Here is a 27,429-nt window from a genome sequence, read left to right as displayed (position 1 = left end):
GTCTTTTGCTTACGCTCCAGCATCAGCACCAGGTGCTGCTTTCTTTGCTTCCGAAGGGGTATTTCACATCAGCTGGCTTTTCAAAACTTGAGACAATTTCGGTGGGATTAAACCGCTTCGTGCACTGACCAGCAGCCAAGGGCTTGCTGTATTTTTTCTATTTGCCTTTTGTGGGTTGGTTTTCATGTTTCCTGTGATTGGTTTTTGGCTACTGGGAAGGTCTCCTCAGAGGTGAGAAGGTGCCAGGTTTGAAGGGCATATCGGAGACAGGGAGGGACCCGGGGCCCAACCCTGCGGTGAGCAGGCTCCTCGCTGCTGCTGCTGCTGGAGTCATCCAGCTGCTGTGGGCAGCGGCTTCTGATTGAGCGGGATCTCCTGCAGCATCCGTGGCTGCGGTCCTCTGGCGATGATGGAGCCGCTGTTGTTACTACGTTTGTTTTCCTAAGTTAACAGCATCTGTTAATATTAAAAAAAAGAAAACACTAATATACATACATATATATATATATGTGTGTGTGTGTGTATATATATATATATATTTTTTTTCTAACAAAGAGGTGCTGCTGTTGTGGGCGAAGGCTGGGGACCTCTGGAGCCTGTTGTGTGCTTCCTGTTAGCATGAGCTTTCTGGCTCCTAGAACTCATGTTCAAAAAGATACAAAATGGTGTTGTCGTTTAAGGGAGACTTCTTTAGAGACATAACAAGTGCTCACTCAGTGCTTTAATAACAAACTGATGTTTTGGTAGCATATTCTGTGTCTAAAGTACCGTTATTAGGCCTAGTAGGATAGTGCTTAGGATTGAGTTAGGCTTTTCTTTTCAAGTTAATGTTATTTTAATAGTATTTAAAAACCTAAACCAATAAAACATGTCCAGATTCTTTCCTGAACAGCAGTGATAGAAATTCAATTTAATTGGTATATATTGAGTGAAAATAAAACGGGGCCTTTGTGAGCTAAATAATTATGCATAGCTGAAGTGGACTTTTTTTTTTTTTTTTTTTCCCAGGACTGTTTCCTTAAGGAATTCGAATTGCTTGTTTTCATGACTCTAAGCCTGTTTAATCAGAGATGGAGCAGATGGACTGCAAACCCTACCAGCCACTGTCTAAAGTTAAACATGAAGTGGATCTAACTTACACAAGTTCTTCAGAGGAAAGCGAAGATGGGAGAAAGCAACGGCAGTCTTACGACTCAAGAGAAACTCTGAATGAGTATAGTCAAGAGCTGAGACTTAATTATAACAGTCATAGCAGAAAAAGGAAACCCATTGACCAATCTACTCAAGGTAAACTCTTGATTTTATTCACTAATTATGATTTATTGCTTTCTGGTTACTTACTAAAAAGGCAAACGTTCTGCTTTCAAGGGTTTGTTGCAACAACCTACTTCTACTCACTTTTACCAACTGTAAAATTGGAAGAGTAGGGGAGTGTTTTGTTTTGTTTTTTCAGATGAAAGATTGCTTTTCTAGCAAGATGTAGTGACCACTGTTTTGGAGACCATTGCATGACAGCTATGGATAAATACCTCTTTAGTAGTGGCTAGTCTCTTCACTAACCTTGACAGGTTAATTATTTTATTACTTTTATATATGTTATGTGGATTTAGGTACAAAATCAGCTTGAGGTGGTATAATATATTTGCATGTGCCTATAGAGCTTATGAATGAAATAAAATGCAATAGTCCTCTTAACAAAGGATCTATCTAATCCTACAAATAGCCAACTCATTTGAAAACTGAAGGATAAATAATGTCTTATAAGAAAAAAAGTAAACAGTTAATTCCGCTTTCAGGCTTCTGCATGATACAGTCCAAAGTCTAGGACAAATATTTGAGAGCTTATGGTATTTGAGCCAGGGTTAGGAAAAGCTACTGTTTGGAGAGAGGTAAAGGCTAAAAACTAAAAGGGGCTTAAAGAAATGAGGAAGGAAATGAGCAGGATTTACCACAGCATTCCCTGATAGACTACTACTTATGGGAACTCACTCGCTGGGTTTAACCCACTTGTCTATACAAAAGATGTTCATGTACTGCCTTTAGCTCTGTCACAATTTGTGACAGTATGATGGAGTAAGTAGAACGTTTTTAGGAATCACAGTGCCTGTCAGCACAAGAAAGTCCTGTCCCCTTTACAAAGGTAAAAATACCAAGACATCGTGGGCAGTGGCTCACTGCTCTTCAAAGAAGTGGTTAAATGGGTCCATTACAGTGTGGCCAATATTTCTGAGTTTAAAAGATTGGTACTTGTCTGGGGCGGGGAGGGGGGGAACCCAACCAATTAGCCAACCAAAAAACCCTTCTGTCACCACCACCTGACCCTATTTTGCATACTAAAACAAATTTCCTTTTGGACAAGAAGATGAAAACTGTCATCTTGAGGGTGGAAAATCGCCTCCTCTGTGGTATGTAAATTAATGCAGGAATTAGAATAGCAGTGCTATTTAGCTAAAGAGCTGTTTGGATCACTGTAGGTTTTGTTGTTATTGCAGAAATTTTGAATCAATTACCTTTGTAGTACTGGTGTTGTCTGAAAGTAGCTATAATTCATTGGAGAAATTATCCCTACCAGATATACCAGAGACTTCCCCCAATACAGATGTTCCCTCAGTACAATTACAGAACTGCAATATTAAAAAAAAGTCATAAATACAAATTTCTGCAAATTATTCTGTACGAAGACATGTGACTTGATCTTGCATAAGTTACGAGGGTTTGGTTAACTAAGACAATCTACACTGCAGTGGCTGGAGATGGTGTCGATGTACTTGTAGATCTACTTAAACTATCTACCTCATTACTGATAGCTATGGCTATGAGAGCATAACCTCACCATTGACTAAGCCCACGAAGAGCTCCTGGTTTGCAAAGCTGAACTACAATCAGTACCCAAGCTAGCTTTAGCCCAGCTAGCTTGGATACATCTATAATGGCTGCAATCAGTATACAGTAGGCATAAAAAAGCAGCCTGTACATCATATGTTGAATCTGTTCTTCCAGAACAGTACCCTTTGAAAACAATCTTACTAATAACTTTGCAGAAGTAGTCAAATTAGTGTGCATTTCTGCAAAAAGTTGTTGGGCACTAATTTTTCCTATTCATTCAGGGCTGACCTGTTAGGAATCAAATTTATGCTTGCACAGACCAATAAGTATTTTGTACTCATGTTGTAAGTTTGTTTTATTGGAAATATACGTATCAATTTTTTTCCAGCAAAATTAATATCTGGAACATACCCTATGAATTTGCAGTTCTTTTATGAGCATTTACATTTTTCTTCTTGAAAGTAATGTATTTTTGTACTCCTTTGAACTACAGTATGAGGCTCGATGTTCGTGTTTGTAGAAAAGCACTTATTCCTGTGTTAAAGTCTGTCTGTATGCAGGGCAGCACTTGAATACTTGCTTACCTTTACAGATTTTATTGCTTAATATACACTGCTTGTTTTACTGTTGAGTATAAATACATTTAAAACATACTTGTATTTTGGATTGTGAGGATGAAGTTGAACCTCACTTGTCATACTAAAAATCATCGTTTTCTTTTGTGACAAATTCAGGTTGGTATAATTGAGTTAGTAATTGCACTGCTAAACGTATCTATTTGATTTCCCAGGAATTCATCCCAGCATCTTTTTAGTAGTTTAAATCATATAGATTTGCTCTGCCACAAATTTAATCCAAACGTTTGGCCTAGCAGGCATCATAGAGATTTGAAATATAAAAATGGTTGAGCTGAAACTTCAAACAGCAAAACAGGTTTTAAAGCTGAGTGTAAAATTTAGTCTATCAACTTCTTTGCTTTGATTACAGTTCTGCTGTGTTGTTTCTGAAGGGATAGCCAGCTTTAGTGATACAGGTCCTAGGAATTGTAGAGTTCTTGGTGATTCTTGATATTGCTCAAAGAATAACAAAAACAATAGGTTCAATTTTGGATTGTGAATCTGGAATGAATCCACGGAATTGGATATAGCATTTGTGTTTTAAATACACGTTTTAATACTTCTCTAAAATTCCTCATCAACATTGCTTCAGGAAAACTTTTCTCATGTTTGGCATGTTTTTCCAATTTAAACAAAACAAAACCCTCTGCAGCATCCCTTTTAGGTGGGAATTTTTCTGCAAGGAGAATGCTATTCCAGGTGATTGCATGTGTAAGAAATTTCTGAATATTAAATATGGAGCTGTCTTCTCTTTCTGTATGCAAATGCTAAGGCACAAAGGTAAAGGGACATCCACAGTGGCACCCCGAGTAGTAACACAATGTCGCTCTTCAGCCAGCCACTAGTTAGGAGTGAAATAATGCTCAATCTGTAAAATATGCTGAATTAATTGCAAAGTTAGGGTAAAATTCAACATTCAGTTTGACCTTCATGCATGAAAGGTGTGAGAAGGATGAGCAAACAGGCATCACACCAGTCATGAATAAAGTGGTAATGATGAAAGATGAGAGAGAAATCATATGAGTTTTGTGAAGAGTGAGAGCAAAATCATTTCACAATACAAAGTAAAGAGAAGCTTATACCCGGAACAAGGGGTAATGTTATACGTTTGCACTGATCTAGTTTTGTAAAAGGAATCATCAGTTCAAATGTTTATGGAGACTGATGTGCATAAGGAGACGGTATTCTGCTATTAAACATGGTAATTTATATAAACTAGATCGGTCAGTCTCACCTGTCCTTTAAATAGCTTCAGAGTAAAATGTGGTGTGTTGCTCAAAAAACTGATACCAAATCACTTTGCCCTTATGAAGTTTTTTGTTATTAGCAGTTCCTATTTAATTTTGTCCAACAATATTGAGGATTAATTTCCATGAAAGACCTTCACTGAAATCTGAGATTATGTAAATTCATTATGTATGGGTATTTATGTGTTTGCATATATAGACAATCTGTATAAACAAGATCTCTAAATTTATATGGCACAAACTCAAAGTAAATATTGTCAGTGTTCACTAGCATATCCTGCAGTATTTAATGCTGCAGTTATTTTTTGACAAATACCTTCTGTATCAAAGTTTTGTTTCAAAAGCCTTATGATCTTGCAAATTGTAAACTTCTTGAGTTTATAGGTTGAAAACAATACACAGAATACAGAATGAAGAAAACTTCTTCAATATTTTTGTATTCCTTGCAGTTCATGAGATTGTATCTCAAACCTTCTTCCAGGAGATTTGGTTTCTGTGTCATTTTTCAGAAGTCTTGTAGGAATATGAAAGAAAAAAATCAGCAATAAATACAGAATTAATCTATTGAGTCTAATATTTGAGCTATGATTTCTAGACGTTGTTCCTGAGATCTAGTACTGATTTCCCTCATGGAGTTTCCAGTGTGAGATAAATGATATCTTTGGAGTTTCTTACCTCAGGAACTTGCCCTTATTTGACAGATCTAGGTTTAACACGTAAGGCAGACAGAATTCCAGGCTGAGCTCTTTCACTGACCTAACAAGTCAGTGCGAGCAGACATCGAAATCTCATGGCAAAGTGTTATTCATTACTGAAGATGAAATACTAATTACATAATATATAAATCTTGAAAGGGCGAGTTTGTTCATCACTGGAATGTCCAAAGTGCTGTCTGTCGGAGGGCGCGTAACCTGCAGTGCAGCGGCCTCGCAAGGAGAGCTTGCAAAGTGAATTCCTGGCAGACCCCAACTATGTGGTTCCTGGCAGATCCAGCCTAACAGGGTTCACATGGCTAACATATAGTAAATCAGTTCTTGAAGAATTGTTAAACAGAGTGTTCTGTAGGATTGACAGAACTCATCCGATACTTTGTTTTTCTGGGAAAATCATTGATGCATCGGGCTGGGAGAAAAATTTCTCAGAAGGGATGCTGTACATAAATTGCACTTCTAGTTTCTTCGTGGCATGCTTACAGCATTAGCGCTTGTGTCTGCTTCTGCAGTTTCCTCTGTTTCCACCAAAAAGAAGCATGAAGGGAATTGAATTCTACCAACAGTGGCAATACAAAGAAGCTTTATTCCTTCTAGGCTAATTCTAGAAAAGGCTAGTTTAGAGGAGTGAATTCCTGATCAGATAAGCATCTGGGATTGAGTCACCATTGTCATAAAGTTTATTGATCGTTAGCAGTATGAGCATACGGCAGTAAATTTCTGGTTAGACAAACATGTATTTCCTGGCAAGCTGAATGTATTGAACTGCATTATGGGCAAGGCAAACTGGAGTTAGTCCTAGCAGGAAGATCCAATAGCAAATACCTTCTAGTAAATGTGTGTAAAAAAAAGCCTAGTGTTACTAGTAGTTGTAGGAAACCGTTTAGAATACTTCACGTAAAATGGATGTTCTCTGCTTTTGGTCTGAGAAGTGAGGAGACATCTAATTTGTAGGACAACAGCTAAAGATTGGTGTCACCACAGGCCTGATGTAGAGAAGGGATCAGAATTGTCTCCGAGCGCCCCAGGCAAACAGGAGCGGCTAAACGCGCGGGATCTGCGCGGGCTCCGGGAGGAGGCCCGGCTGCTGCGGCCCCGCAGCTGGAGACCTGTTCGCTTTCGTCCCGGACTCCTAACTCACCGCTTTTGCCGTCAGGTTCTCGTTGCTGCGCCTCTGCTACTTTCTAGCTCTGGTTCTGGCATAGGGCAATAGAAACATTGTCATGCTGGAAAACTTAGTTTCTCTTTTCTAGGAAAAAAAAAAAATGTGTAGAGCACAGGAACTGGCAGTCTGTTTTGTTATGCTGTTAACTTCGGCAAATTTAAGCTCCCCAGGAAGGGAGATTGAAACACGAACAACTCTAACTTCATGTGACCAGTCAAAAACAGTTTTATTTAACATCAGAGACATAAATACAAGGCGTGCTGACAAATACTAGTAGGAAATTGTCCTGTCAGGAAAATGTCATGGTGTTTTTTTGTCATCTGTGCAGCAGCAAAAGCATTTTACTTGGAATGGCTGTGGCCTTCTCTGGTTTAAGCATGATGTTGCTCCACCGCGGCCTGTGGATCTGCTTTGTGCAGGACCATGGAGAGCAGAACTTGGGCTGTGTGTAGCAAGTGCTCCTTGTTTCAGTTGCTGTATTTTTAAGTGACATATGAAAGTAAAAAAGACAGTTTTTATCAGCTGTTTCTATTTTATATAAAGCACTAGAATAATATTCCAGTATACTCCAAGTTCACGATCTCATCAGCTCTCCTGGAGAAAATTGATGCCAACAGAAAGCCTGTGGTTTTTCATCACTTTAATAGAGATTTGGAAGACTTTATTACTTAACTTTGATGGTTGTATTTACAGCTTGCGTGTATTGGCATAACTTTATTGAAACCTGGAAAGCTGAGTCTGTCTTCATTGAATTTAGACCTTCTGCGCTCTTAAACACCCTTAAAGAGCAGTTAATACAGAGAAAATGTTTTACTAGGGTGCATCCCCAAACACTCACTAGGACATTAAAAAGGTGGTGTTCATGTATCAGTGCTATGCTCTTGATTAATGAGACGAGGGTAGAGTAATTCAATATAGTTCTTAGCTGCTACTTGTGTATTTTGGAGCCCTGGCCAGTATTATTCCTGAGATAAAGACTTCCTCAGAATATTGTAGTAGTTTTATATTGACGTGTAAATGGGACATGGTAAAGTGCATTTTCTGTGTTTGCTATGGGAGGGGATGAATTAGTTTTGAAAAGGGCAAAGAAAAATGTGAAACAAAAATTAAAAGATGCCCCTGAAAGATCCACTGTCTTGAAAATTTTTAGAAATATGGTGGGTTTAAACTCTTGTAATGGGCAGTTGTATACTTTTCTCAATCTCATAGTTTTCTTTATGATGGTAATTGTGGGTTTAATAAAGGGTGAGGATTGTTTTTTAACCTTCAAGCTGTGTAGTTTGTTTAGGATGAAATGTTGAGGTGCTGTGGAAGGTGATGGTACTCTGCATCAGGGGATGAACTGTTCCCAAGTTCCAGAGGAAAAAGGTGGAAAAAGGTTGGTTACAGGAGAAACCGATCATTTTGTAAGCACTTACCTTGAAACTCCATGGCTTTAAGGAAGAAAATAAAGATAGAAAAGATTTCTGGTAATATGTTTTTATTAGATAAAGCTTTTTTCCAAAAATGCTGAGGGCCTTTGTTATAAGAATCTGTTCTCCCTTGTTTGTATACGCCAAACATTTAACCTTTAGACTGCAGTTTTCCTTGCTATTTGTCTTCAAAATTATTTTTGCTAATTTTAGAAAATCCTCTGAGAACCTAGTTTAAGTAAGTTTTGTACCTACATACTTTGGAGCAGGAACTTGAAACACAGCAGAGAAGAGATGTCAGTGTTGTGGATATTTAATCTATACCTTTTACTGTCCTCATGACAGGGACTCATCTTTCAGTAAAAGGTGATTTAAAGGCCCTACAGATTTCTGTGTATGCTAATAGAGAAAGCGATAGCTAATAAACACAGTCCCAGGCTGCTGTATGTTGCACCATCTGGTCTTAGCATTTGAACTTCGTATGGTCCAAGAAAATTGCACTTGGGGCAGAGGAGGAGAACTCACGCTTTTAAAGCTTTAGTGCATTGCCACCTCCTATTCCCTTGCAGAGCTATGGTCTGTTGTGCTGTGTTGGCTGGCTGTGCACTAATTACAATGATGTTACTGTCTCGGAGAGAAAACCAGTGTGATGGGGAGTTCCCTGTGGCATCCTGGACCGAAGCCTTCTCCTCGAAGCGGGGAGTATCTGCGAACTCCGAGGAGAGGAAGAGATGCCTGAAAGATTCAGGCTTCCTATAAATGTTCTTGCTTGATTTGCCAGTGATTGGAAATTTCTCTCCTTGGAAGAGCTGGGGTGAGGAAACTATCTTCTGTGGCTTCGTTTTACAATCTCTTGATAGGAATAACTTTCTTCTCCACTCTTGTCAAATCAATATATATATGCAAACAGTGTGTACAAAGTCTCTTTTCCCACTAGACTGAGGCGTGCTCTCCCTTACTGGATGACAGATGTGTTATAAAACCTTGCAACCTGCTGTCCCCATCCCAAAATGCTGTTTCCAACCTTATAATGTCATCTCAGTGAAAAATGCCATGTATTTATCAAAAATAGTTTCATTCTTGTAAGTAATTCCTTTGATTAAAAAAATGAATAGATGAGAGGGGGAAAGAGTGATGGGGAAAATTATCAAAAAAAAAAAAAGGAAAATTTAGAGAAGGGTCACAGTGGATTTCTAATCCCCTGTTAACAAATCTCATCTACGAGGGAAAAAAAAACTCTCAAATGTTTTTTTTAAAAAAACTTAACAATCCATTTTGCAGTGTACATATATAAAAGATGATCCAAACTTCTATTTTCTCAGAATCACCAATTTTCTGTTGTGTAAAATGCCAAAAGTCATAGAAATAAAAATCAGGAGAGAGGAACCCAATCATACTCAGAAACGCCAAGGTATAGCAATCCGTACAGCAAGCACCCAATGCAAATGCTTCTCTCCAGTGGTGTCTTAAGCTTTTGGGTTGCCTTAGCGTAGTGTGCATTCTTCCCTGGGATTGTATTTGTTAGCGTGTGCAAATGATAGCAGAATCTATGAAATGCTTCTGCTAAATTAATGGAGCATCTTCCCATACGACTTTGAAGTGTCCAAGATGACCTTCCATGAGTTAAAGCAGAGACGTCAACGAACGTGAAGGCAGAATAACTGAGGAAGTATTGTGAACCATGGGGACAAGTAAATCACTCCGCATCTGCCTTACAAGCCACACTCTTGTTGCGGCTTTTATGTCATGCTTTTTGAAGCAAGAGCTGTCTTATTTTCTGGAACGAGAAATAAAATCTGGTTTGCTTGTCTTCCTTTATAGAGCAGATGCTGAAACAAAATACCATTCTCCCTGTGTTTCTCAATTATGTATCTGTCAAAGTTTTGTGCCTCCTGAAGCAAAGAACTGCCAAGGCGTAACTCTTGGAGAGCAGATCACATTGCTGGTAATGTGGTGAAGCAGCAGGGTGGATCTATCTTAAGTCATTTATGGACTTGAATTAGTATATCCTTTGAGAATTAGACTCAAATACTTCTGAACTTTGTTTTACAGGTGTTTATGTGAAGTAAATTGAATGTATGATTTAAAATCGAAGGTCCTCTTTTCAAAGTTTCAGTTTTATTGGAAGCTGCTCAGAAATCTGATTCCCACTGACTGTCACTCGTTTAGGAAGGCTTTGCAAGTAGATGCAGTATCCTTAGCTCACATGGGAAAAGCAGCAGGAAAGGAATAAGGTAACGTTCAGCACCAGCAGATTGTGTGTGTGGTTTTTTTTTTGTTTGTTTGTTTTTTTTCTCCGAGCCTCAGTTATGCAGTAAAGGAACGAGTAGTGAGTAAGGTTGGTATGGTCGGTTCCTGCTGTAACCTCAGCCGTTGGTCGGAGTCTAGAAAAGTTGCCTCTCAAAATATAACCAGTTTGTGTGAAAATCACCAGGCGCTTATGAAGTTGGCAAATTCAAATCATAATCTTAGCATGGTGACGAATGAAACGCAAGTCAAGCTATGTAAACTTTTGGAAATATTAACTATACTTTATTCAATATTAATGGACTGGAATTAATAACTGCTACCGAAGTTTTGAGTCTTCTTGGAAAGACACTGGCAGCGGACTCTCCGCAGTACTGCGCGCAGAAGCGGAGCGTCGGAAGTGCCAGCCTGGCAGAGCTTTTCTCCTAACCGATAACTGAAAACGGCGGGGCTGACGGGCTAGGTTCAGTGGTGCCTTGACTGCCTGACGCAAGGGGCCAAGCTTCAGAGGTGGCCTCTGGACTGTCCCGCTCCCCAGCAGGGGCGGTCACTCGGGCTCTGTCCTTAGAGGCAGAATGGGCATCTGCAGAGGGGGGAGTGGGACCTCAGCACCAAAAATAGAAATGGAATTATAAAGAATGATGGATTAACTTTAAAATCCTAGAGGTTCTTAAGAGCTACTAAAACCTAGAGGCGCTACTCTTCTGTAGATGGCATTTCTAAACAGCAGAAAGTACACAAGTGTAAAAACCGTGCAGCTGCCCCTTGAACAAAAGCAGCGGAGGGAGGTGGCCTGTAGAAGGAATGAATCAGCCCTTGTGCTTACAAAAATAGGTAGCATTTGCTGTTTGTTAGGATGTTACCGAAAGATAAAAAAAATTGTGTAACTGTCTCAAGTATTGGGAAATACCCATTGCAGATACAGGAGCTGTTCTGCAAAACTTTAATAGAGTTAATAGTAGCTAAACTTACTGAGGCTACTCTGTACTTGGATATAATTTTTAAATTTATTTGAATTTCTGTTTTCCCAATGAATGGAGAGGTTTTCATTCATCCAATTTGTTAAATGCTTTCTCACCAATTAGTACTTGATAATCATAATAATATGTAATAATCATGGTCCATCATAATCTAAAACAATATATCCTAGGAGTAGATTTTTGTTATGTATAAATTTTTTTTTAAATGTACTTGAAGGTTACTGGTATGTTAATTTTCTAATGCGTTCAATTTATTGGTAGCTAGTTTTTCTCATTCTAGAAGAGGGAAGTTTGTTTCTGCTTTCAGTGATTAATTATAAGATTTTATACTTCAGGCATTTGGCAGAGGGACTTGCATGCTTTGCTTCAACACTGTTCAAGACGTGAGTAAATAATAAAAGTAAGCATTCGTGATAAGTGAGAATATAGTTAATATAATACTACAGAAAAGATGTAGTTTTCTTCTTCAGATGCCTTTTTGTGGCCTGTGAAACAGGCATACAATTTTCTTAGTAATGAAAATTTGAAATCCTGAGTGAACTTTGAAATATTTTTTTTTAATGTCAAACCTTTTCATCCCTTTCAAACACTTGCGTGAAATTAATAGTTTGCCAACTTGACTTCTTTATTTCACCGTCTGTTGGCATGGAGAAAATGTTCTGTAATTTCTTACGCTATTATACTGAAGACATTGTAATTTTGTAATTTTTAATGAAAATCAAATCAGGGCACTGATTATGTGGTTTTCTGTCGTGTCCTTTTGATACATACCCTTAATCCTTCGTAATGAAATTAAAGAGAACGTTAATTATTTTTAGTTGAATAAACAGATCATGTAGTGTTCTATATAAATACAGCTATTTAGTTCAGTTGGCAGGAATTGATTTTAAAATTTCTCTACAATATTTTCCCACTGTTACTTTTGTGGGAATTTCCAAATTCGTTACTGCAAATGTGCGTATAAATAGAGGGGTGTGTGTGTGTGTGTGCAATATTGACACAGTACAGTACAAGTTTTACTTGCATTAGTTTAAGGTGCAGTTTTATACCCTATATACTCCAGAAGAATATCCAGACTTTTTTTCAGAGATTTCTTTGTATGTGTTGGAGATGCTGTATTTTTAAGGAAATGCAAAAGTTGGAGGAGTGTGTGTATGTGCATGCAAACATTGGAATGATGTTGGTATTCCCTGAGTCTACAGTTGGAGTCTGTTGCTGCCTATTTGAACAGACACAGATAAACATTGGAAATATCTAATAGTTCTTCCCAAATGCATTCCACTGTGCTGCTTGGAAAATGCATCAGAAATTTCCTATCACTGTACTTTTCTCACCATGTGCTTGGGGTTGAATTACAAAATTTATTTCTCTGTGGCTCTATGGAAGGAAATCTCAATAAAAAAATTCACAAAGAGAAAGGCATGGTGTGAAAAAAATCTTGAATTTCAGTAGAAAGGGTAAAAAAAAAAAAAAAAAAAAAGGAAGTTATCTGTTATAAATATAATAATGAACATAACGCAGCTGTCTGCATTGGCAGCGCTCCTCCACCCACCGTCACTCAAAGCGCATCTTTGTTCCTTTAAGTATATGCCTTCCTATGCATCCACCTTCGGAGTCAGTGCTGTGCTCACTAGTATGTAGCAGGTTCTGTTTAGAAGAGTAAAATGAGCAAGAGGGTGGTAAACCTCCTGGCTTGTCTGGGTGTGCAGCCTTACCGAGCGCTGCACGGGGGTTCAGTGTCGCAGCCCCGGTCACCCTGCGCGCGTGGCGAAGCGTCCTTGTCGCCTCTGCCCTGAGCACCGGCCTTGCGCCACGGCCGGAGGTAAAACTAACTCCGAGCAAACGGGCTTGGGCGTCTTACTCGGTCCTCTATTACGCCAAGGAGGTGGCTGAATTTCTGCCTTATGGTTTTCTTCATCGCTTTCTCAGCATTTAAACTGTGGGGATTTTAATTGGGTATTTTTTAGGTTCTTCTGTTGATCTCTCTTTTTTTTTCCTCTCTCTCTCATTTCCCAAGGGTTCATTTTACCATATAACGCCAATAACACATCAGTTTTTACAGATTTTTAGTCTTTAAAGAAACTATTAGATGTGCGTTTGTGTTATGCTTTGCTCCTTGGGTTGAGACTTAACTTTGTGTATTCTGCTTTATGGCTAATCATATGAAAAACATGAATCTCATTTTTTGTCTCTTATGCTAAATCTGTGCGCAATCAGCCCTTTGATTTCTGTAGTCACATTACTGTTAATCAGAAAATAATCATGTGTTTATGTAATTTGTAACTTTTTAGTTGTTAAAAAGGTGGCTTGTGTCAGTGCATACATAGAGTAGTCCTTTATCAGAAATATATAATTAATGCTTTTGGAAAGGGCTTATTCATAGGGTTTATGTGTCTGCGTTGCTTTGTACATAGATTCTAAAAGAATTAACTTTAGCTGTTGGTTCTAGGGATACAGTTCTTCCCTAGTATCAGTGAGAATTGTACCTACAGATTTGACATTAGTATAAGCTGAAAAATAGTAGTAGTGATTACTAGATGTTCACAATGGATTGTCCACTCTTGATCTGCAGAGTTTAGGTGTTGAGGAAGAGTGATCCTGATAATTTGCTTTTACTCTGTGTATAGAAACATCTACCTTCAGTCAAAAAAAAAAAAAAAAAAAGTCCTAATGAATTATTTGTCCATTTTTATATTTTAGCTGCTGGATCAGATTTTTTAAGATCTCTGTGATCCACATGTTTAAAATATCTCTTGGCTCCTCCCTGCACTTTTTCCTTTTATTTTTTAATAGTACTATCCATTATTAAAATGTGGCCCGCTTCCCAGAGATGGCACAGATACAGAAAGTGAGTGATGGCTCCGGTCAGCTGGCCGGATTGCACGTGCCTTGCATGGGACTCCGGAGCTGTCGCGCAGGTGGGGATACATTGTGTATGCTATTTATAACGGCAGCCTTCTCCGTCATATACATCTATTGATTGTTATTCACTTAAATACTGCTGGCTTGCAATTTAGAGTCAGTGTAGATTCATTTAATGCTTTTTTGAAACCAGTAGATATAGGAAGTGTTTCCTTTCTCTTTCGTTATCCTGTTGGGCTCCACTCTGTTTCCTGAAGGCTCTGTTACCTCATGTAACATCTCGTTTCTGGTCATGAAAGGAAAGTTTCCTTCAAGATAATCCAATAATCATTTTTTTAAACAATTGAGAACTTCTTACACACTTACACGTTTCTCTTTTTTTTCCTAGACTTCTGCAATGTGATGACATCTATTTAAAAAAAAAAAAAAAAAAAAATCCATAAACACAGTTAAACTCTTCTGCTAAAGTTCCACTTTGGTCATCGTTCTTTTGAGTCAAGTGCCAGGTAGTGAAATGAGCTAGTCAGAGGGTTGTACCACTAGCAAAGAAGTCAGCAGACAGCATGTACCTTTTCAAATTACTGCCTCTGAAAATTTTTATTACTCCAAATAAAGAAGGAGATCTGTGATAGGAGAAAATTTTGGAGTTACAGAGAAAAGGAAGATGTGTTGTTGGGTACCTTAATGTTATTTACTACTTCTAAAATCAGTAGCAGCCCTATGTTTGCTGCTGTAGGGCTGAGCACGCCTTCAGGGCTATAAAAGTGTGTTTAGACAGTTCTCAGCCTTGTATTCAGTGACTAACATGGGGAATAGGGCTGCTTATTGCAGGCTGTTTCTCCAGTTCGTGAATTCCTGGCGCTCGTGTATATGTCATGCAGCTGCACTGCTAGCCCTCAGTACAAAGTAAACCAGGCTGGCTTTGGCTGACTTCTCCATCACATTATTCCCACTCTCCAGTGAAGTATTTGGCCTGGTATTCACCTGAGCGTTCATCTGACAGATGATTATGATTATTCCTCAACAACTCCACACGAATAAACCATGAAGCTTTGTGCTTTAATAATCTTCCGTCATCTGAGGTGTACATTTTGCATGAAATGACCGTGACAGGTGTTAGGAAATCCTTCCTTCTCTTCATTCAATACTTGAGGTTTTAGGAAAGGGAAAGAAGAGGCATCTGCTGCTCATTCGTTGGGTGCTGACTTAAATCCCATACCTGAACTTGAGGTAACAGCATAATGAAAATAAGCAAGGTTGTTTCCTGCAACTTTGTGCTCTATTTGAGAATATATACTTTGATCAATTGAGTGTCCAGGCATTACATTTCAGTATTTTCAGGTTTTTCTCAGGAGTTGCAGAGATTAAAAAAAAAAAAAAAAAAAATCATTCCTTAAATCAACTATTGTAATAGATTTCTCTGGACTGTCAACTGAGTGGAATAATGTTGCTAGCAAATACATGGATTTCAATTTAGTTTTATGATCTCCTTAGATGACTTATAGGCATAAAGTATTTGAAATGCCTAATAAGTCCTACTGATGAAGCAAAAAAGGAACATAAAGGCAGTTGTCTTTTTTTCTGTGCAAATATTACTATTAAGAAGAATAAAAACCCTAAATAAAATGTAGCTGCAATAGGAATAGAAGCAGTTAGAGAAGATCAATCATAGTATCTCAAATTGGTAGGGTTCAATACAAGATTTTCTATAACTGATGTATTTACTTGCTTGGTGTGTTTGGCAACGTTCTTGACAAAATTTTACATTATTTGTGTTGCTATTTCTTAAAAGTCATCCTCTAAACCTGTTAGGAGTTCAGCAAACTAGTCTGAGCTGGCAGACAGCTGTATTAAAAGGGAAAACATTGACTTGTGAAATTTGCTGGCCAGCGTCTCAGATTTTTCCGTAGCAGCTCACCCAAAGGTCGCCTCTCGTTCAGTGCTCCGGTTATTGTCACGGCGCCCATCCGTTCCTTCCCTGTTGTTCATGCATTGTCCGTCCTGAACAGGAATAAACCAGAGAGATGGGGGAAAGGGGATGGGGCGAGGGATGTACGCTGCTTTCTGAGTGTGGTCCTTGTTGAAAAGACCTTCTGGGAAAATACTTCTTATCAGCCTAGTGAAAAGGGTTCGCTATACTGTATTCACTCTCTTGATTACAGTACTGTGATTCTCTGTTTGTCTTTCTCGGTATCGGGCCCTCCGCGTCCAAGCCTTTCCTCCTGCTTTCCTCCTCCTCAGGAAGCTCCAGCATTTGGAGATGCCTCCTCCTGGTTCAGCACTCAGTCCGGCGGGTGCTGGCTGCTGGCGCTAAGCACCCTCTGAGGAGAGCAAAGTCGGTGCGAGTCTTGCTCTTAGAACAGTAAAGTGGTTTAAGTTCCTATAAACGTGTTTTTTCTGATTCAGAGCCACTTCTAGATTTGCTGCTTGCATCCTTTTGCCAGTCACCCTGACCAGCTGTGCTCTTTATTTCCGATTTGCGCTGCCACCACTGTGTCTAATATTGGGCACAGTGTGAGATGGTGCAGCTCAGGAGCTGGTGAAGCAGCTGGCAGAGAAATGAGATAATACTGAGTAGCACATAATGTGAAGACAGAATCCACAGGTGACTTGTATAGGGGAACTGTTTCGCATGAGGACTCTGAGCTCAGCATGCTTGCACAAAACAAATTTAACAGGAAAAAAACAATAGAAAAGGGCTTTAAGATCTATTTAAGGCATAAAACTCTCTATTGGAAAAAAGGCTTTGGGCAAAAGGATCTGTAAACATTCTTTTTGTTGACCTGAAAATAACTAATTTCATAGCTAGATAGAAGTTTGTATTTCTTGCTGTAAAACAGTTACCATTGGTGGGGGGAGATTAGGAACTGCATTCTGTAGACTATTACTTTAGGTCACACTAGATTGCAGAACTTTTCTCTGGGAATATTTGCTACATCCATTAGGTTAACAATGTAAAATTTATATTTACCTGTTTTTTACTCTTTTACCCTGCTTTAATATAAATAGTAGCACATATGCGTGAACTGCGTGTTTCAGTATATGAAATAGTTGTTGCTGCAGTCCCTCCAAAGCAGCAAAGCATGTTTTATGGAATAATACCCTAGGAATTAAGACAGGGATTGCTCCTGCTCGGCAGCAGTCGCCCGTGGCGGTGGCTCCTGCTCTCAGGTCCCCAGTCTAAAACAAACTTGTGCTTTCTCCTCTTGATTAGCAATGGCCTTAGTATTTGAGTTGATAACTGCACAGATTCTTTTAGCAGTATATATGAACATGTGAATGTGATTTAATACGCAGTTGCTCTCGTTTTTGCTCGATGCTGGTATTTCCCTGGAGCCTCCATTTTGAGTGTTCTCTCCCTTATGTGTCCCCTTTCTGATCGTGGTTTAATTACATTTTAAATGCCTTCTGTGTTACTGTCTCCACCACCTCAATTAGTTCACCTCCAACTGTGTGAATTTTTTAATAAGGAGGCACAAAACGTTTGTAGCAGTACCAAACTTGAGCTCTGCTTACCTGCCCATGGCCGGCTTTCCTTCAGGGCATGGAAGAGTATACAGGGCTGCCGTAGGCTCATCTGTTAGTGAGATGTCTTGCCCCTTTGGTTTAATTTATTTTCGGTGGGTTGGAGTACTCTCAGCTGCTGTGGAGGCTCATAACTTGGCTCTCCCAAGCATCATTGATCAAGCAGCTTCTTTGCAGAGCAAAGAGTTACGGCGAGTTCCCGGGCAGCCGTGGTGCGCGGCTGAGCTGGGGTCGCGGGAGCGGAGTGCGAGGGATGCCGCAGTGATGGAAAGCCAGGGCTGCGCGTTTGCTATCCCACCAGAAAATCGCTCAACGACAGACATAGGGAAACGTGAGAGGTTTTTTTCTGTGTGAAATGCTAATACAGTGGTTCGTTCTGCCTCCATTTTTCAGTCCTTTAAGATCCCAACTAGTAATTTCACTTGCTGATTTCCTCTTTGAGGATTTCTCTAACAGAGTCCATTGCGTAGTTACCAATTTCTAGATATCTGATGTTACGTAATCAGCCTTCTAAACTTCTTCATACATATTAGCATTACGGTTGACTCCATTGATTTGAGGATGGGTCTGTATTGTGTTTGCATTAGAAGAAGCTGGCGCCTGCCTTCTCGTTTTCAAAGAAGAGCAGTCACAGTTACCAGGCAGTGAGTTGTTATTTGCTATATGGCTGTGTCTGACTGAAAAATAAAGATAATAAGATGCTGTTTAGTTTAACCACAGGCTAGAGTTTTCCAAGTCAGTGCCTAGAATAGCTACTAAAATGAGTATTATACACCTAAATAAACCATATAGTATTTAGAAACAACTAGAACTCACATTAAGAAAGTGCAAGGTAGCTGAAAATGTCAGGAGCTCCAAAAAACGTAGCCAAGTCCTCCTACCCCCATTAGAATACTAGAATTAGCTCAGTGTAGTGGCTTTGTTCTTTTGTTCCCAAAGTTTTGATAAATTCTGTTGATGGATCATGCAGACTCAAAGCACTAGTTCAAACTTTGTGGGAATGTACGGAGGACTTTGATTTGGTGTGCTTTGGAATTCATCTCATACTTAATTCCCTTTGGCACAGATCAGGAACTGCGGCACTTGTTCCCTTTTTGGAGCTCCACATCAAATAGCGAGATGAAAAAGGACATGAAAACAGCACTTGGCATTCCAAACATATATATCCCTCCTAAAATACAGGCCATCTTGTACTACCTGCTTAAGTAGATTAACAATGTAAAAAGGAATGCTAACAGATTAATTTTGAAAATGTCCTTGAAGTATAGTCATTGTTTCTTTCTGTGCTCAGTTTCTCACCTTAACAACTCTCAGTTTTGTTAGTAATATATAATAAGCATAGGATTCTCGGTTTATTATACTGACTTAAATGACTCACATTTTTGTCTTTTCTGTTGTGCATTTGAAATATTTTTTGAGAACTGTTTATTTAACTTGAACAGGAATGATACTATGTGGTGTTTGTGTAAGATTATCACAGTGTGGTTTGGGGAAGGACACATCTGGAATGACCTCATCATCTTCAGCTGGGTTACTTAGATGCATCTTGATGGTATCAGAGCAAAAATATGTCCCCATTTTGTAGCTACTGAGGCAGAATATGACAGTCTTTATAATTCAAGTAACTTACTAATGTAATGTAGTTAGGAGAAATAATATCTGGAAATACTAGAAAATCTAATAAAGATGCTGGATGGAAATGAGTATAAATGGCTGTAAAATAGTTACTGTGACTATATATATTAAAAATAAGAAATGTGAAAACATAGATTTCTGTTAAATTACTTTAGTATTACTTCAGCTGCAATATGGCTGACCTTTAAGTTTGAGCTGCTGTTATTGAAATCCCTTTGGTAAACTGAGCACTTGAGGAAGGGGATAGAAGTGGCCAGAAGTTTTTGAAGGCAATTTAATCTCTCATTTCTTGGTCAGATGGTCGTGATTATTTCCTCAAGAGTGTTTTGGGGAAAGAGGGGTTATCTGACTGACAATCTGTATCTTCGATTGGCCAGTTAAATGTAGCAGATGCGCCAAGTTCTTTCATGTGTTCTTGTTGATGTCAGATTGGTAACTGGAAGTAATTGGAAGTGAATGGAAGCACAAAAGGATGTGTGCGCACTGTGCACACTTGTACACGTGCAACACACACAATCCAAGATGAATTAGAAGAGTACGTTATTGGTCTGGGTGTTACTTGAGTGGTTTAATCTAAAATCAATCAAGTGCTGCACGCATCGTAAATGTTCGTATATTAACATCATGTCTGCTACATGTAAATTTTTGAAATACCGAGAGAGAGGGAGAGATCTGGAAAAAAAAGAAGAAAATAAAAATATATGCACCTCTAATCCAGATAAGGACAAAGTCAGCCTTTTAGCTGTCCTAAACTCAAGTAGGAGCTATCTCTGTAGTCTGAGTTGATTTTTAGTGGGAAGGCAATACACACTAAAAAGAAATTAGTGAATATGCAGGGCAAATGGGATATTTTAGCATTTCATTTTTAATAGTGAGACCTTAATCAGTGTGGATGGGATTTTCAAAGTCATGAAAACAAAGTTGGATATGAAGCTTTATTCTTAGGGGCATAATGCTGTCTCTTTTGAAAGCGTCACCTGATATTAAAATGCTTCTTAGTGCTCTGCATTTGGTGGTAGCAGTCTTTGTTCAGTAGATGGACTCTAATATTCTTCATTAAAAGCCATGAGAATATGACCACCAAAGGCCCTTACAGCGTAGAGTTATTTTATGATTCGTTTGTATTTATGTCATTCTGTATCTGTATTTGTGCATATGTAATATTTCATGCGTGTGGGTGTATGTATAAATGTATATACACACACATATATCCATATATGTCCTTATATTATGGAGAGAAAGAAGTACAAAATGAAGTATGTTATTCTGTAGATGTCAGATATCACACCAAGACAGTGGATTTTCAATCCTGTCTTCATTCGACGTCCCTCTTAGCAGTGGGTGCCTGGGAGAGGAACGAGCCGTACGCGCCGGGTCGGCGGTGTTCGTGGTCCGAAGAGGCCGGCAGGCGGTGTGAGTCTGCCGCCTTCGCCCAGCAGACCTGGTGGCACGGAGATTCGTCAGACTTTCACTTGAGTAATCAGAAAGGGATAACTTTCAAATCCGGTTCGTTCTGTTTCCTGGCTCGTCAAAATCTGCAGCGGAGAGTTCGCTCTGCAGAGCCGGCCGCGTCTGCCGAGGTTCGCTCTTGATGCTGCTGCCGCCTTTTGTCTCTCGCTTGCAGCTTTTTCTCTTTTGATTCCTGATGGCACATTTTCTGCTCTGGATTTCTAGCTGATTCACAACCGAAAAGGAGAGGATACGTATGCTAATCTTGTCGGGGAGTTGTTGGTTTGGACAGGGGGCGATTGCTTGGACAGAGTCTCTTCTCTCTGCTTTGCCTTTCTTTTCACTCAGGCCCAACTACGCGCTTGGAGGTAGCAGGACGTGGAAGAGGCAGCGCCCTGCTTTTCTGCAGAGCTGCCCAGGAGTACCAGCTGCTTGCTGGGGTTTGAGAGGGCAATAAAACCTCACTTAGTTACTTGTTCCTGTGACTCGCTACTGCAACAGAGTAATTGCAAAAAGTAAAATGCACAGGAGACCGGCCGGTCACATACGGGCTGCGTAGACGGGCCCGAAGGTGCAGACAGAACCACGCAAAGGCTCAGCAGAACAAACGTCTCGCGCTCGGCCTCGGAGGCTGCTCTGCTGTGGCGAGGCTGCCGCGGGGGAGCCGCGGCCGAAGGCAGGGCTCCTCAGCCGCGGCCGCCGCGGGCTCAGGCCCCCGAGCTGACAGCCAGGCGCCCGGCTGACGCTACCGAAGCCGACGGGGTGTCGGGCGAGAGGCGGCTCCTCCGGGAGCTGCCCCGCGGCGGCGGCGGCAGCGCAGCGACCGCGGCAAGGCTCCTCGGGTCTGTCCGCACGGGGAGTTGGGCTTCTCGGATCTCGGGGGTGTCGCGCTGTGAAAGGAGACCGCTTCTGGAGCGTTCCTGTTCGCGCTAGCTTTCTAAAACCATTTCCACCGTCGTGAAGATGCGTGCCTGCAGACGCTTACCTGAGAGCGTCGTGCTGGCCCGAGGCCTGAACGCTGGCTTCTGTATCTGGCCCTCGGGCGCTACAGAGATTATTTCTGGATTTACAGCAGTGTAAGTGAAATCTCACGGGTTTTTTCCAATATGTTGTCTTCTGACACTAAGTTGATGGAAATACAAAGATACCTAATTTGCACACCTTTCACTCAAAAAAAGGCTTCCTAGTTACGTCAGTGGTTCCACTGGGATCTTAAAAGAGGAAGCGGTCTTAATATTTTTAGAAACGTGAAGTGTATATTTTCTTTATCTTATAAACTGTAATCAAAACCACTGACAGTAATCAATTTCGTATTTTTATCCTAAATTCTAACGGAAAATGATAACTGTTATGAAACCTAAAATTGATGCTTGAGTGAAAGTGATTCTGCTTTAGTTTTGAGTACGTGCAGAGATTACATCCAGAAGAGCATCTCTGAGATGAATTCGAGTGGAAGGGATATAGCAACAGCCTGAGGGTAAATTCTCTTAAAGAATGTTGGTGTACAACTTAGTCTGTTTAAAAAATAAAATAAAAATTAAAAAAGGGAAACGCAGTTAATCTCTTAAATGAGATACAGACTTGCAGGCAAAGTAGAACTACAACCTTAACTTTGCCCGTTAGAGCTGCAAACGCAGTGGACTAAAGCTATCAGTACCTTGAAATGCTTTCAGAACAAAAAGTCAGTTAAAAGTCTACTCTAGATGGTTTGATCTATAGATTAGCTGTACAGCTCTCTTTCATGAAGGTCATCTCTTTTTTTCTTATTTATATATAAAATTCATGAAGTCCACGAACTAAGACTGTGGCTGATATTAATTTTGAAAAGTTAATGAAAAGGGGAAAAAAGCCTTTATTTATAGCTTCCTTGAAAGCATGACTTGCCCACACATCCAGAAATGCAAAGCTTCTGGCTGAGAAATGGTTTCAGAACCAAAGACCCTTAACATTCTTGAAAGAAAATTGGAATGTTTTGTCTTTATTATAGAGGGTTTTTTGGGGGGGGGGGGGGAGGGGAATCATGAAAATCTTCCATTTCCTAATACATATTTGCTGGTGGAAAATGAAATCGGTATTGACTGTATTGTAAAGCAAGTTTATCCAAACTCTACTTCAACTATAGCATTTTAAGAACTTCATTTTTCTTCTCGGATGGTAGTGATGTTCATTCTCATCTGTGATAATCAGATCTTTCTCTTCTTTCCCTTAACAGAGCTAGTGTACTCATTATTTGACATTAAGTAGATATCTTTTATGAGAAATTTAGGTTAAATGCTACCTCCTAGTGTTTTCTATGGTTTTATAATTCTAAAATTCATTAAAGGAGATCCACTTATGAGTGCCTACAGTAGAAATTTCTCTTTAACAGAATCTATGCGAGTGGAAGTATTTTACATCATAAAGCCACACTTGAGCAATGGGAAAAGCCTTAGCCAGCAATACTTAAGATGTATTTGAATTTGAAGAATTAAATCCCCAGTCTGCTAAGCCAGTCTGATAATGACAGAGTTTCTTCCTAAATTAAAAGTGAGACCTGCTGCATCTGCGTTGTATCTCCAGAAGCCTTACCTCTGGCATCTTGCTAGTGACTCTTAAATAACATCTTTAACATTGTAGATTTCTGATGATCTACAGAAAGAACGTTACAGTTCTGGAGGAAGAACAAGGTGCTCTGTGTCCGTGCAGAATTGGAGAGTACATTTCCTTATTCTTTTGATTTTAGCAGGAGTTTAAAAATAAGCTATCTGAGCACTCTAGGCAGGTGTTGCAGAATTGGTGCAGCTCTGCTCCTGTCCTCTTTCTTAAGTTTGGAGAATTGGATTGGAGAACAGAAACGTGTTTGCCGTGAGGCCTAGGGTACAAACTCATTTTTTGATTCCTCTAGGGAAGGCCCCGAGGAGTAAAGTTGCTTTCCTTCTCATAAATTTCTAAGAAAGAGCTCCCTGAAAGTGCAGACTTCTTTCCTAATCCCTTAGGTGCCTAATCTGCAAATTTCATGAGACTCCTCAGTGTTATTGCAGACTCTGACTCCCATTTTAATCTCTCTTTATTCGATATTAGATTACTATTTTCCAGCACCTCTGGTGGTAACTGCAGAATAATACAGGAAAATAAACTACACAGGTAAGGAAACATAAGGAGAAGTTGAAATGGGGTAAAAGAAAGCATATGCACTAGTATGCATTTGATGTGAAAGTGTAAAAGCATAAATGACATATTTTATATGTATTTACCTATGTGTAATTGGTATATCAAATTAATTTTCTGTTTTATTAAAATAAATGCAACTTTAAATCTGTTTTGGATTGTGATAATTGGGTAGCTGGTGATAAACAGAAGACTTGCAGAGCAAATTAATAGCCAGTGTAATTTGCTTTTGCAAATTAATTGAATTTTGGTCTGTTTCTCAATGATTTTCAAATGAATGTTTACTGAAGTTTAATGTCTTTAAATTATATTGTCCCAGGAAAGATGCAGCACACTCACAACAGGAAAACAAGCTTAAAAAAAAAAAAAAAAGACTTGGACTAAATGAAATGTAAATAGAAAAAAAAAAATCAAAAGCTTATCTCTCAGGTTGTGTTACACAAAATGACTTTATGGAGTAGCTTAAGATCTCTGTGCATTTAATCCTCAAGTCCGGTGTAGAGCCAGTAAACCATGGTGCTCAGGTGAGAAATGAGAAATTTTAAGGGCTGTTGAACACTCTGAATTTTGCAGAGTGCTCAATAGCCCTCAAAATTTCTCATTTAGGAGGGTGCATATGTATTGTTTCAAAAATGAATGTGAACTTCACTTTCCCTACTTGATTTACATTTCTCCCTCCCCTTTCTTCCCCATCTCCCAATCTTATTATGGCATGAGTAGCTGCCCTTATATTCTTCTCGTTTTGACACATGTGAAACGTACTTGCTGGTTAAGCTGTTGGCCTGAGTTCAAAGTGGGAAACCACACACACAGGTTCAATGGTAAATAGCACGCTGGACCCTATGGTAACCATGTGGTTACCATACCCTGCGGTAGCCTCAAAACTGGAGCATTCCTATTGTCGCTGCTTCCCGCACCACTTTGGTAACTGCAGTAAAAATGGCGCTTTTCAGGTTAACACATTTTTTTTTATTTATTTATTTCTGTAATTCCTTTTATTGTTCAGGGTTGTTACAGAAGTCTAACAGAGGATCGGCTCTCTAGACTCCGGTAGTCCCGTTACTCTCAAACTGGTGTACAAGAGGAATGAGACTGGCCAGTACTGAATACTATGGATTTAAACTTCCAATATATTGTCGTTTTCTTCATGCTGTTAGCTAATCAGGCTCCCTGCCCCTGGTTTCTGTTTACAAATTTGTTTTATAGTTTTACTGCTGTGGAGTTGGGTAATTAGTACCTTTTGTATAAATTCGTAACTGCAGCCTTTTTCCTCTGTCCGTAGTTAATACAAAAACTTGAATTTCATTATTTCCTCATTCTTCTCCCGAGTGTGTTTTCTTGGTAAGACTAAATCTATCGTAAATCCACTTGAACTTTTATCTCCTTGTGAAAATAAGTAGCATTTTAGGTAACAAGGTTAGATATGCAGACTTAAAGCAGCTGCTTTTGGCACTCTGAAGTGCTTTTCAGAAAATGCATCCTGTGGGAGTTAAAATACTACAAAGGCCTGTATACTTAAGAAATAGACTATTAAGGAAATGCGTTTTGTTGGATGTCTGTTGAATATGAGTAATAGTATAAAGAAGTCAATTTCTGCTGCTTCACCAGAAAAAACATAGCTAAAATATTGAATATGCTAGCTGCTACATTTTGAATTAACATACAGACCGAAGGGTGAATTCTGTGCTTTGTAAACATGTGTAATCTAATTAGCATTTGTGAGATGTATTTGGCTGAATTTTCCCATTGACTTAGGCAGTTGCAAAGAGGCAGAAGCTGGGCTGCAGGCTGCTGGTGGCAGCCGGGCCGCCCGGAGCGGGCGGTGGGACGGGGAGGAGCCCGCGGCCGCCCTCCTCGGGGGCCTGGCGCCGGCCGCGGGCTCCTGAGGTTACTGCACCGCTTGTAATTCTGGGGAGGCTCCTTAACTGGTGCCACATCTGCTTTGGAGGGCAAGGAGGTGTGCAAAGTGGCTCTTGAGACCACAGGACGCCGTTTAGTTGACAGAAGAAGGAATAATCCAAGAACCGCACGTTGCCGTAGTACTCTAGGCAACTCTTCAGTTTTGTTCTCATTTTCAAACTTTTCTTTGAGAGAACAAAAGACCCCGTTGTGGGTCATTTCTGTCTTACGGGACGAGCCGTAAGGGGCTTGCTGGAGTTTGCAGCAGCGTGGCGGCCTGCCTTCTCCCGGATCCTGGGCGTGCAGGAGCAGAGTCCGGCTGTTACGAAGCAGGCGCGTTGTCTTGCTCCGCGCTGAGCAATAGTCTCAGCTGTTACGATGGTGGAATCCAAAAATCAGCGCAATTGTTCTCCTAGAGTATGCCTGTTTTACTCAAAATTGAGACCGTTATCAAGGCTGGCAACGAAATCTGTTGGCTCTCTTCTATTTCATGAGGAAATAATGGTTTGTTCAACATAATTTTTTGTTAATGTACTGCAATAAACCGTCATTCTTTGGAAGTACCCTCTTATTACTGCTTATACCTGCTAGTGTTTTTAAATACAGCTCTTCAAATGGATGAGCCTAATTTGCTTTCCCCAAATTGTAATGGTTTTAGCAGATAAATCTTGTTTTTCTTTTATAACATGTTTCTTGAAATGACAGTACTCATTATTCCTGTTTTTCATGACATCTGCTAAAGCATGTGTTAACCATCATAACTGTTTGATACAGTGAAAAGTCTGGACTTTATCCCTGCATATGACAAGAGCTAGTTGCATTGCTGTTTGTGAGCTACTTGCCAGGAAGATTTGGCTTCCACCTTTTTTTTCCCAAGCTCAGGTGTAGCATGCAGAGTGAAGCGCTTGTCATGTTTTTATGGCATTTCATTTCATTTAAGCAGAACTTTTAATCATCTGTTTTCCAAGAAAACGTTTACTTTTTTGTTACTGTTACTGTAGAGAGTTAGTAACATCCACAACCTCCCTTTAAATGCACAATATAATCTTTCCAAGGTGAAATAGAATGAGCCTGTTTATCCGATTCAGTCTTTATTCTTTGACACTGGGCTCCACATTAATAATCTGTCACTGTTGTTGGCTTTTTAATTGTTGGCTTATGTATAAATCCTTTTTTTAAATTTAGTTGAGAAGAGTAAGAATTGGCATGTACTGTTTGAGTTCATGTTTTGTACAAAGATGGTTTGTATTCATTTTGTGTTGTGAACATGGCAGTAGAAGGTAGTAGCACAGTGTGGTTATGATAGTTGAGTGTTCAGCATCAATGTCTGCAGTGTTCATGTCATACAAAGATTTGGCCCATGTTGTCTAATTAAACCAAGAAAGCCTTGCTCGTTGTGTACATAATACATAATTAAATGAAACCGAAATAAGGCACTGTATGAACAACACTATATTTAGTTACATCCAGTAATGTTTTGTGAGATTGCCTCTGTGTATGTCTTCAATACCCAGTGAGCTTTGAAAATCTCAGAAAAGCAGGGCTTTGCTGGAAACTAGCTGCTTTGTGCTTACCGTCCTTGCCACAGGCAAAGGACAGAAATGGAGAGTTTTTCCAGCAGGTCCTAGTAGGGTTCAGGATTTCTCTTGCGAATGTCTGCATAGGACTGAGAACCAGTAGAGGCCAGTCATGACTCCCACCTTCCATA

The 27,429-nt window shown here is 39.7% G+C and overlaps 1 protein-coding gene across 1 annotated transcript in view; it reads left to right on the top strand.

Annotated features, from left to right (window-relative positions):
* The window catches only part of TENM1 (teneurin transmembrane protein 1), a 311,517-nt gene that overhangs the window by 72,262 nt on the left and 211,826 nt on the right, over positions 1–27,429 (top strand). Inside the window, exon 2 of the mRNA XM_062584304.1 lies at positions 1,009–1,287. Within this exon, the coding sequence (XP_062440288.1) occupies positions 1,071–1,287 (217 nt within the window). The 5' untranslated portion in view covers positions 1,009–1,070. The remainder of the gene's footprint in view (positions 1–1,008; positions 1,288–27,429) is intronic.

The sequence above is a fragment of the Rhea pennata genome, chromosome 11, assembly GCF_028389875.1.
Source record: "Rhea pennata isolate bPtePen1 chromosome 11, bPtePen1.pri, whole genome shotgun sequence".
In the NCBI taxonomy this organism is placed as follows: Eukaryota; Metazoa; Chordata; class Aves; order Rheiformes; family Rheidae; genus Rhea; species Rhea pennata.
Note: the sequence above shows the minus strand (reverse complement) of the source record. Positions and strands in the feature narration are given on the sequence as shown.